Source organism: Chiloscyllium plagiosum, chromosome 22, assembly GCF_004010195.1.
Source record: "Chiloscyllium plagiosum isolate BGI_BamShark_2017 chromosome 22, ASM401019v2, whole genome shotgun sequence".
In the NCBI taxonomy this organism is placed as follows: Eukaryota; Metazoa; Chordata; class Chondrichthyes; order Orectolobiformes; family Hemiscylliidae; genus Chiloscyllium; species Chiloscyllium plagiosum.
Genome location: NC_057731.1, coordinates 7,397,108 through 7,408,992, shown reverse-complemented (window position 1 = coordinate 7,408,992; position 11,885 = coordinate 7,397,108). Strand labels below are relative to the sequence as shown.

Genomic DNA, 11,885 nt, shown 5'->3' with positions numbered 1-11,885 from the left:
TATTCCATGAGATCTAACCTTGCTAATCAGTCTCCCATGGGGAACCTTGTCGAACGCCTTAGTGAAATCTTCTTTGTTACTTCATTCAAAAAAACTCAATCAAGTTTGTGAGACATGATTTCCCACACACAAAGCCATGTTGACTATCCCTAATCAGTCCTTGCCTTTCCAAATACATGTACATCCTATAGTTTATTGATGCAGTTTTCTAAAATAATTGCAGACTGCAAAGTTTAATATTTGCTGCTTTCCTTGTTCTTTGTGTTGAGTGAAGTATTTAGCAGAATTTGTTTAACCCTGGTCGTTTATTTTACAGCTGCTGCTGAAGGGAAAGGCAAAAGTGGAGAAGACTTCTTCCAGAAGGTACTGTATATAATGGCTTAGTCTCTGCACCTGACCTCTGACCGCTGCAGTGATGCTGATGGCGACACATTTGGTTATGCATTTCACCCTAGCAGTTAAAACCTAACAGCAACTCTGTTAACAATTCTGAGAATATTGTGTGAGAGAGTACAGTGTAAAGATCCTTCCAGTCTCATGTCTGGGAGAGCATTAAACTTCTCTCTCCAGTTCCTAAGGTCTGCTATTTTAATGTCTTCTGCCAATAATTGATCTTGTGCTGTATTTTATCAATAGTAAGTAATTAGAACCCTATGAGGGGCATAGGTAAGGTGAATAGCAAAGGGTGGGGGGGTGTTCAAAACTAGAGGGCGTATTTTGAAGGTGAGAGGAGAAAGATTTAAATGGGACCCAAACGGCAGCTTTTCCACACAGGGTGTTTTGTGTATGGAGTGAACTGCCAGAGGAATTGCTAGATGCAGGTACACTTACAACATTTAAAAGACACTTGGACAGGTACAGGAATAGGAAAGACTTGATGGGTTCTGAGCTAAATGCAGGAAAATGGGACTAATTTAGTTTGGGAAACTTGGTCAGCATGGACGAGTTGGATGGAAAGGTCTGTTTCCGACTCTATTATAATAATAATCAACTTCTAGTGAGACACGTACTTGATTCGTTCCAGTACAGCTGTGTTCAACATCTTTTTTTTTTGTAATAGATTTCTTCTTAAACCAACCGTGCAACAGGTGCTGGCAAGCATCTCTGCACCAATCTTGCTGATCGTCCCTTGCACTCTGAATCCTCTCTCAGAGCCTGCATTCCTGAAATGTCCAAGTCAATTCACTGTTAATTAGTTGGAAATTTGTGTCTGTGTGTGTCTGTGTGTGTCTGTGTGTGTCTGTGTGTGTCTGTGTTTTCATTAACGAAAAAGGAAGATATGTTGTCACACTCTAAAATGAGCATTTGCTTTTTAAAATATTTTTGCAAACTTTATTCAAAGAATATTCCTGGGTGTGAAACAGATTGTTTTAATTGAAAGTCAGTTGCTGTTGAGATGGGGTCTGATGTGTAAGAGAAATCTAAGTGCGGAATTTATAACTGTTGAAAGAAATGTGTGAACGTGCTCAACAAATGCACAAAACGTTGGGAAATTCATGGAATTAATTTACTCAGAGGTTGGTCAGAACTGCTGCAGCCACAGCTATCCAATCCATTCACTTTCAGGAGAACGATGCAGTGGAGATTTACTGCAAAGGTACCAAATATGAGCAACATGAATCATGTGGAGAGACTCAAAAGCTGGGAAGGTTCCCAAGCAGAGAATGGTAAGGGGTCATCCAACAGAGGCAGTTAAAACCATGAGGGATTTTAATTTTTTTAAAAAAGAGGGGAAATAGTAACTTGCAAAAGGGCACCAATTTTGTATGGGTGCGTGTGCGTACTTTAATACATATAAAAATGATATATATTAAGAAGGAAATGCATAGGGAGAATTTATTCACATTGGCAGTTTAGTCAGTAACTAGAAGACGCAGGTCTAATATCCTGGACCAATATTCTGCAGAGCAGGTGAGAACGTGGTGAGTTCTGATCTCGAGTAAACTGGCTGAGAGAATGGTGAATGTTTTTGAACAGTAAGTTGAAAAGACATTTGGATCCGTATTCCAAAGGGAAACATTTTGAAGTCTAGAGCAGTGGAGTGAGACAAATTGGATGGAGTCAAACAGCACAGAAACAGAGCCTTCGGCCTACATAGCTCATCTTTATGAGCTGAACAAGTCGCTGAAGTGTGTGGCTGGATCAGTTTATTCTGATTGATGAAAGAGTTTATTTGTATTTCCTGTCTAATACTTTGGGGATAACCCCCTCAGACTGTGGGTTGGTTGAAAGCAGTCCTCATCTCCTGTCTGAAGTGTATTTGTTTTAGTATGAGTATCTGAGCTAAGGCAGAAGAACTTAGAGCTTGGTTTAATACATATGAATACAATGTTGTAGCTATTACAGAGACTTGGTTGAGAGAGAGAGAGAAGAAAGACTGATAAGGTAGAATATCACAGCTGTACTGAGGGAGGACACCATGGAGGGCTTATCCAATGAAGCCGTATGGGTAGAGCTCATGAATAGGAAGGGTGCGGCCATCGATCGATGGGATTGTATTACAGGCCTCCCAATAGCCAGTGTGTCAGAGAAGCAACAGATATGGGGACATTTTATGGAACATGGAAAAACAGCATGGTGCTTGTGGTGGGTGATTTAACTTGCCTGATACTAACTGGGACTCCGTGACGGGGCTTGCATTTTGATGGGGTGAGGTGGATTTGATAGGTGTGTCCAGGGTGGTGTTTTTTGAAACTAGGGTGTAAATAGCCCAATTAGGGAAGGGGCCACACTATACCTGGCATTGGGGGATGAGCCTGGCCAGATGATTGAAGTTTCAGTGGGAGAGCATTTCAGGAACAGTGATAGTAATTTTTTAACTTTTAAAGTTACTTATGAATAAAGATAAAAGTAGTCCCTGGGTGAAAGAATTAAACTGGGGGAAGGATAACTACCACAATATTAAGTAGGAATGGTGCTGTTTGAGGGTATATCCACATCTGGCCTGTGGAAATCTTTTAAAGGCCAGTTGACCAACATGTTCCTGTGAAAATGAAGGGTAGAGATGGAAAGATTCAGGAACCTTGGATGGCAAGAGAAATCAAGAGCTTTGTCAAAAAAGAAAGGAGCATATGTAAGGTTTAGAAAACTGAAGACAGACAGACCCCTTAAAGAGGGCAGGGAAGAACTCAAACAAGGAATTAGGAGGGCAAAAAGAGCCCATGAAATGTCTTTGGCAAACAGGATTAAGGAAAATCCCAAGGCATTTTATCCATCTATAGGGAACAAGAGGGAAAGATCGGAAAAGAATTGGTCTACTCTGGGACAAAGGGAATTTGCGTCAGGAGCGGGAGGAAGTAGATGAGGTCCTTAATGAATACTTTACATCCGTGTTCACAAAGGAGAAGGACATGGGACAACACATCTATCCTGGGACAACACATCTATCCTGGGACAGGCTAAGCAAAGACATGTCAGAGAATTCCTAGAGGCCTGGCACTCAAACCACAACGCCATAAACAAATACACAGATCTAGATACCATCTATCAACCCCTCAGAAAACGAACAGGAAATGACATCACTACAAACCCCAGGAACCCCATCCAGGAGAAAGATATAAATAGAAAGCAGGAGACAACAGCTTCACTTCACTTGGAGGTCGCCACTGATGATGTTACCTCGCCAGGTAATGAAACGTCTGGATATCAAACCTACAGCTCAGCGAGCAAACCTACACCCTGGACATGGTGGACGTTGATAGTCTAGGGCATGACAGGATCAAAAAAGCGGTGGTGTTGAGTATTTTGAAAAGCATTAGGACTTGATGGGATCTATCCCAGAATGCGGAGGGTGACAGGTGAGGAAATTGCTGGGGCCCTGTATAAAATCTTGGTATCCTCTTTAGTCACAGAAGAGGTCCCAGAGGACTGGAGAATAGCCAACATTGCTCCTTTGCTTAAGAATGCAACAGGGATAATCAGGGAAATTGCCGGCCAGTGTGCCTTACATCATAGCAGCGGAATTATTGGAGAAGTTTCGAAAGGATAGGATTTACTCAATTTAGGAGAATATAGATGTGATTGGCAACATGGCTTTACACAGAGGAGATTGTGCCTCCTTTGAGGAAGTGACAGATTATTGATAAGGGCAGTGTAATAGATGTTGCTGAAATGGACTTTAGCAAGGCATTTTACAAGGTGCCTCATGGTAGGCTGATACAAAAGGTGAAGTTACATGGGATCCGCAGTAAGATAGATATGGAACTGCCTTGATCATGGAAGAGAGTAGTGGTGAAGAGTGTTTCTCTGATTCAAGGTCTGGTGTTGCACAGTGGTCAGTGCTGGGGCTCCAGTTATTTGTAATACCTAGAAATGACTTGGAGGAGAATGCATGTGACCTGAATGGTAAGTTAACCGATAGCACAAAGATTGGGGGAGCTGCAGATAGCGAGGAGGATACAGCAGGATATAGATAGGGCGCTGAAATGGCAGGCGGAGTTTGATCCAGACAAATGGATTTTGGAAGATCTAGTGCAGGAGAGAAGTGTTCTGTAAATGGCTGTATGAGCATTACAGAAGAATCTCACTACCAGAGGGAGGTAGAGGCTTTGGAGAGGGTATAGAAAAGATTTATCAGGATGTTGGAGGGTATTAGCTATGAGGAAATGTTAGAAACATTTGGTTTGGTTTCACTTGTGTCAAAGGGTGAGGACAACCTGGTAGAAACTTCCAAAATTTAGAGGCATGGAAATTCAGAGTCTTTTCTCCCCTGCAAAGGGATGTCACTTACTAGGGAACAGAGGTTTACAGGTAAAAGGGGGTAGGTTTAAAAGTGATGTAAGAGGCAACATTTATACACAGATGGTAGTACGTGCCTGGAATACACTGCCAGAGAAAGTGGTGGAGGTGGACACAATAGCAACGTTTTAAAAGGCATCTTGACAGATACATGAATAGCTTAAAAATGTGTTGCTGGAAAAGCGCAACACATTTGCACTTTTCCAGCAACACATTTTTAAGCTCTGATCTCCAGCATCTGCAGTCCTCACTTTCTCCTAGATACATGAATAGGCAGGGGACAGAGGGGATACGGACTGTGTAAGAAGCTAAAGGTTTTAAGTTTAAAAAGTGTCATGTGTCAGTACAGTCTTGGTGGGCTGAAGGGCCTGTTCTTGTGTTGTCCTGTCCTTTGCTCAAACAAGTGAAAACAAATCTGTTCCTCCCCTCCCATGATAAATCAAAAGACAAAACATTCATCATTTTAACAGTATTGGTTTATCCCTTTCTCTTTCCATCTTTGTCCATGTTTCAGTCATCACTTTTTTGTTTGAAATACTGGGTTCATTCGCACAGCTCATGCTTTTGAGTCTGTGGTCAGGTCCCACTCCAGAGAATGGAGTGTGTACTGGAGGCCCTGCACTTCAGTGCTGTACTGAGGGTGTGTGACTGTATCAGAGGTGCTGACTTGTAGATGTTGCCGGGTATGGAAAGTTTGAGTTATAAAGAAAGGCTGGGATTTTTTCACTGGAGCGTAGGAGGTTGGGAGGCGACCTGATGCAAGTTTGTAAAATAATGAGAAATATAGATAGAGTTAATAGTAGTTATCTTTTCCCTAGGATGGGAGATTTCAAGACTAGGGGAATTTTTTTTAATGAGAGAGGAGGGAGATTTAAAACAGGCAAGAGGCGCAATTTTTTTTTACACAGGGTGGTTCATGTGTGGAATGAACTTCCTAAGAAGTGGTGGATGTGGGTACAGTTTCAACGTATAAAAGACAATTGGAGAGATGTACAGCATGGAAACAGACCCTTCGATCCAACCATCCATGCCGACCAAATATCCTAACCTAATCTAGTCCTGTTTGCCAGCACTTGGCCCATATCCCTCTAAACCCTTCCTAGTCATGTACCCATCCAGATGCCCTTTAAAAGTTGTAATTGTACCAGCCTCCACCACTTACTCTGGCAGCTCACTCTATACTTGCACAACCCTCTGTGTGAGAAGGTTGCCCTTAGGTCACTTTTAAATTTATCCCCTCTCGCCTCAAACCTTTACGCTGTAGTTCTGGACTTCCCCCACCCCAGGGAAAAGACCTTGACTCGGAAGGGTTTGGAGGGATATGGGCCAGGCACAGGCTGGTTGTCCCAGTTTAGTTTGGGATTATGGTTTGCATATCCTGGTTCAATGCTGTGTGTCTCTGAGGCATTAGACTGCGGTGCTAGCTGCCCTGGGAGTGGACGTATAAGATCCCATAGTGCTGCTGAAAGAAGAGCAGCAAGGTTTTTACCAGGTGAGCTGGAGAATATTTATTCCTCAACCACATCACTAAAACAGATTTTATCAGTTTTCCGTTGCTGTCTGTGGATTAGATGATTAGATTAGATTCCCTACAGTGTGGAAACAGGCCATTTGGCCCAACAAGTCCACACCAACCCACCCAGACCCATTCTCCTACATTTACACCTGACTAATGTACCTAACACTATGGGCAATTTAGCATGGCCAATCCACTTAACCTGCACAACTTAGGACTATGGGAGGAAATTGGCACACCCAGAGGAAACCCACACAGCCAGATTTATTTGCTGAACTGTCTGTTCCGTGGCTTTGATGGGACATGAACGACACACAGTTGGCATGTTTGCATTGTGATCAGGCAAATCTATGACGCAAAGCTGACATCGAGATTTGGACGTGGCTGCCTGTCTTAAAGTATAATGTTCTGTCTGGTTCCTGAATTCTTGCTGATTCACTCTCACAGCATTCACAGAGAATTCTGTCTTCAAATGCCTGCTCTTCTAGACACAAGCCAAGCATTAACTGCATTAAACTAGTCTCCACTCACCTTTCATAGCATTGTGAAGCACAAAATGAGGCCATTCAGGCTCTCATTTCTGTGCCAGCAGTATGAACAAACTACCCCACTGCCTTCTCTTTTTTTCCCCCCCCCCCCCCCAAGGCCTCGCAAATGTTTCCTGCTGAGTATTTATCCAATTCACTTCTGGGTTTAAGATATCCGACTGTTACCCTTTGACAGTGCATTCCTGATCGTCTCAACTGTGTTTAAAGAGTGCAATTCTCCTAACCTTCCCCCGATTGCTGTTCTTTATTTATTGTATCACAACTCCATCATTTTGCAAACCTATTAAATCTCTCCAGAGCATCTGAGTTCATGCCAGCTTCTCCAGTCTCATAATTCTAATCTCGTTAGTTTTCACTTTGGATTTCACTGACTTCTTACTCATTGTGAGTCAAGTTGTTGACTTTTTTTTTTAGATCTTTTAGCCAGGGCTAGACAATGAGTTGGTTTATTATGCCACCACAGCATACTCTTATTCTCTGCAAAATGAATGAACTGAGATTCATGTTTCTTGGAAAGTAATGAGGTTGGTACTTTTCTTACAAATGTTATTTGTGCAGTGCAAAGGGCTTTTGCCCGAAACGTCAATTTTCCTGCTCCTCGGATGCTGTGCTTTTCCAGCATCACTCTAATCTAGTGCATAGGATCGATTTAGGGAACCCTGACTGAATGTCAATATTTACTTGGTTGGAGTATTTCTCATTAAACTTCAAACTTCGCAAAGTAACTGAGACCATCTGCCATCTGACGTGAAAGTGGAGTCAGGCAGGGTAGTGAAGAAAGCATTTGGTACACCTGCTGTTACTGGTCAGTTCATTGAGTATAGGAGTTGGGATACCATGTTGCAGCTGTACAGGACGTTGGTCAGGTAAACTGAGCTAAACACACACTTGTGTGGTGCTGGAAAAACACAGCTGGTCAGGCAGCATCTAAGGAGCAGGAGGATCGACATTTCGGGCATAAGATCTTCATCAAGAATTAAGAGCTTATCCTCAATGTCTCATTACTGTAAGAAAGATGTTAAACGTGAAAGGGTACTGAAAAGATTTGAGGATGTTGCCAGGGTTGGAGGGTTTGAGTTGTAGGGAGAGATGGAACAGGCTGGGGCTGTTTTCCCTGGAGTGTCAGAGGCTGAAGGGTGACCTTTAGAGGTTTATTAGATCAGGAAGGGGCCTGGATAGGATAAATAGACAAGGTCTGTTTCCCAGGGTAGAGGAGACCAAAACTAGAGGGCATAGGTTTAAGGTGAAAGAGGCATGATGTAAAAAGGACCTAAGGGGCAACTTTTTCACACACAGGGTGGTACATGCAGGGTGGTGCCAGAGGAAATGGTGGAGGTTGGCACAATTACAGCATTTAAAAGGCATCTGGATAGATATATGACTGAGAAGGGTTTACATGGATATGGGCCAAGTGCTAGCAAATGGGACGAGATTAATGTAGGATAGCTGGTCAGCATGGATGAGATAGGACTGAATGGTCTGTTTCCGTGATGTACATCTCTGTGACTTGGTGTCTGGAGAAGTTAGCTTCTCAGGATCAACCATCCAGCAATTCTGATGATTAAAGGGATAGCCAATAAATTGTATGTTCTCTTTTAATGTAAGGGTATTTACAATGGAAATCACACAGACATTTAAGAGCTGTCAGGATTTCTGAGTGGGGCTGTTTAACCACTGGTAACATCTTATTGACATTCAGAATGCATAGTTTAAGATTAAAGGCCTGTGATAATTGTGCAACCATTGAGTCCTATAAAAAAAAATTTATTGTTTATCTTCGAAGGGAACATGGTTATGTTCAGTACAGAATAATGTTGCAATTAGGACTGTACAACGCACAATTGAACAACAGTTGTAATGTACATTCCTGTCTCATTGCTCATTTTGGCCTGGAGACCCTGTGTGAAGAAACAGCCCCAAGTGTATATCTGATGGTTTGCTCACACCATTCACCATTCGATTCCCTCTTCAAGTCCTGATTTGATACATAAGATGTGCAGGTCAGGCAAACTGGCTGTGCTAAATTGCCTGTAGTGTTAGGCGCAATAGTCAGAGGGAAATAGGACTGGGTGGGTTACTCTTCGGAGGGTCGGTGTGGACTTGTTGGGCCGAAGGGCCTGTTTCCACACTGTAGGGAATCTTATCAATCTAAACATACTTTGGTTTATTGCAGGCGTTTTTGTTTGGCCTTTACTGACAGCAGCTGAAGGTAGAAATCTTGGAAGAGTCTAGAGTGCACTGATTTTAACAGCAACATTCACAATTTGGCAGCATCCAACGAGCTTGTCAATGGGGTTGATTTGGAAGTATGTAGATAATGTGATCCTAATATAAAGGATGGTCTCAGTATTTGAGCACTTCAGAGACCCCTTAATGAGCAGGTCAGGGGGCGCCCGCAGCTCTCTGTTATTTTTAATGCTGTCAAGCTGGTAAAGAGCATTCTGAGAGGCCTTTTCTCAAGCAGACATGGAGAATCACCGGGATAATGTTTATACTTGCTGCTCAGTGACTTAGTGAGACATTTCAACAGGATAATGCAACTCTGTTACGTGGGACAGTAACTAGGATGGGTTTGGGCAAAACTAATCACAAGGCAGTGAACCACAACACTTGACTGTCTCAGTTGCTGGTTCCAGGTGAAAGTGAGGATTGTAGATACTAGAGAGCAGAGTAAAAAAATGTGGTGCTGGAAAAGCATAGCTGGTCAGGCAGCGTCCGAAGAGCATGAGAGTCGACGTTTTGAGCATAAACTCTTCATCAGGAAGAGATGCTTTTCCAGCTCCACACTTTTGACTCTGTTGTTGTTGGATCTTCAGTCCTTGCGTGCCACATGTGAAGTGTTGGTATGTCAGCAACAGTGTGGCACAGTCGTGGGGTAAGATCAACCAATGTTCAACACACGCACGCATGCACACACATTCTCTGTCTCTCTTTCTCACCTCCCTCTATAAACTCCTCTCCTCCCAAACATTAACTGCAAGGCTATGGAGAGAGATCCAAGGAAATCAGGCAAATTGGTAAGTTGTTTCAATGATATGTTCAAAGATCCAAACACGACAACTTGGATTTTGTCATACCTGGGATATTAATAGATGCTGTATAGTGTTTTTGAGGGGCTTGATCATGATTGTGATTCCTATGTCTTTGTATAAAACATTGTTGGAATGTGAGCATTGCTGGTAAAGGAAGAGTTTATTGTGCATTGCTCACTGCCCTGGTTACTGTTTGATAAGGCTGCCTTTTGGAACCACTGCATGTCGGCGGGGGGGGGGAATCAAAACTAGGGGCTATAATTTTGAGGGGAGAGGAGAAAGTTTTTACAGAGAATGGTTTGTCTGGGGAATGAGCTGCCAGAAGAAGTGGTGGTACAGTTGCAACATTTAAAAGGCATTGAGTAAAATATTTCGCTAAAATGCATAATTAGGAATGGTTTGGAGTGAAATGGGCCAAACGCAGGCAAGTGGGACTAGTTTAGTTGGGAACATGAGAGTAGTGCTGGAAAAGCACAGCCAGTCAGGCAGCATCCGTGAAGCAGGAAAACCGACGTTTTGGGCAAAAGCCCTTCATTCCTGATGAAGGACTTTTGCCTGAAACGTCGATTTTCCTGCTCCTCTGATGCTGCCTGACCTGCTGTGCTTTTCCAGCAACACTGTAATCTAGACTCTGATTTCCAGCATCCGCAGTCCTCCCTTTTGCCTAGTTTAGTAACATGTTCAGTGTGGACCAGTTGACTGAAGGATATTTTTTATACTGTACGTCTCTGAGTGTAATCAGGCTTCTTAACAGAGTTGTTTCTACCATACTTGCAAAATATCTTTCTGTGGGGATGTGTCTCAACTTCTCAGGATGCAACTAACACTTTCCCATTAAAGCTGTTGATCCAAATCCATTCCTGATCTTCCTGCTTTGTGTTTAACCCTATATAGTTAATGGCCCCAAAGGCTGGCTTCACTTGCCCTTTTATTTCGTGTCTGACACATTGCTCAAATTCCATAGAACGTCCCCACAGAAAATAATTGGTGTGCATCATAAAGATGCCTACCAGATTCCCTCAGTGCAACATTGCTGAGTCTGCTTTCAGCTGAGTGTAATCTACTTTCAGGAAGATGAGGTGAAAGTGAGGACTGCAGATTCTGGAGATCAGAGTCGAGAGTGTGGTGCTGGAAAAGCACAGCAGGTCAGGCAGCATCCTCACCTTTCAGGAAGATGAACCTGAGAATTACTAAACCCTCACTGCATCATTCAAGTCATAAACGTAATCTTTTAGTTACATTGTTTATCCTGCTGTATCATCTTTATGTGGTTTCAAAACTGCTTTCCTTTTGAAACTTCTTACCCTGCCAATATGTGGCTTTACTGTCAATTAACTTACATTTCCAAGAGTATGATGCTGCAAAAATGAGATGACCTTCCAGATCACTTTTCCTGCAGTCTTGATCACAGAGTTTCTTTTTGGAAACCTAGTTACAAGGTTAGCTTCAACCTTACAGGTCAACCAGGAGTACTTATACTGTCCATACCCCTGTGTGGGTGAGGTTGACTGTCTGTTAGGTGCTTCCGTAATTTTGTTATGGACCAGATCAAACCCCCTCAAAATATATTAAGACGATAGTGTTGTGGTTCTGTTCGCCGAGCTGGGAATTTCTGTTGCAGACGTTTCGTCCCCTGTCTAGGTGATATCCTCAGTGCTTGGGAGCCTCCTGTGAAGCGCATCTGTGATGTTTCCTCCAGCATTTATAGTGATTTGTACCTGCCGCTTCCCGTTGTCAGTTCCAGCTGTCCGCTGTAGTGGCCGGTATATTGGGTCCAGGTCGATGTGCTTATTGATTGAATCTGTGGATGAATGCCATGCCTCTAGGAATTCCCTGGCTGTTCTGTTTGGCTTGTCCTATCGAACTCATGTTGCTTGTCATCCACATATGTGGCTAAGGATAGCTGGTCATGTCGTTTCGTGGCTAGTTGGTGTTCATGGATACGGATCGTTAGCTGTCTTCCTGTTTGTCCTATGTAGTGTTTTGTGCAGTCCTTGCATGGGATTTTGTAAACTACGTTGGTTTTGCTCACGCTGGGTATCGGGTCCTTTG

The 11,885-nt window shown here is 43.0% G+C and overlaps 1 protein-coding gene across 3 annotated transcripts in view; it reads left to right on the top strand.

Annotated features, from left to right (window-relative positions):
• LOC122561037 (protein bicaudal C homolog 1-like) overlaps positions 1–11,885 on the top strand; it is a 272,727-nt gene that overhangs the window by 71,074 nt on the left and 189,768 nt on the right. For all 3 annotated transcript variants that reach the window (XM_043712352.1, XM_043712354.1, XM_043712353.1), the window contains exon 2: positions 317–363. In XM_043712352.1, the coding sequence (XP_043568287.1) occupies positions 317–363 (47 nt within the window). The remainder of the gene's footprint in view (positions 1–316; positions 364–11,885) is intronic.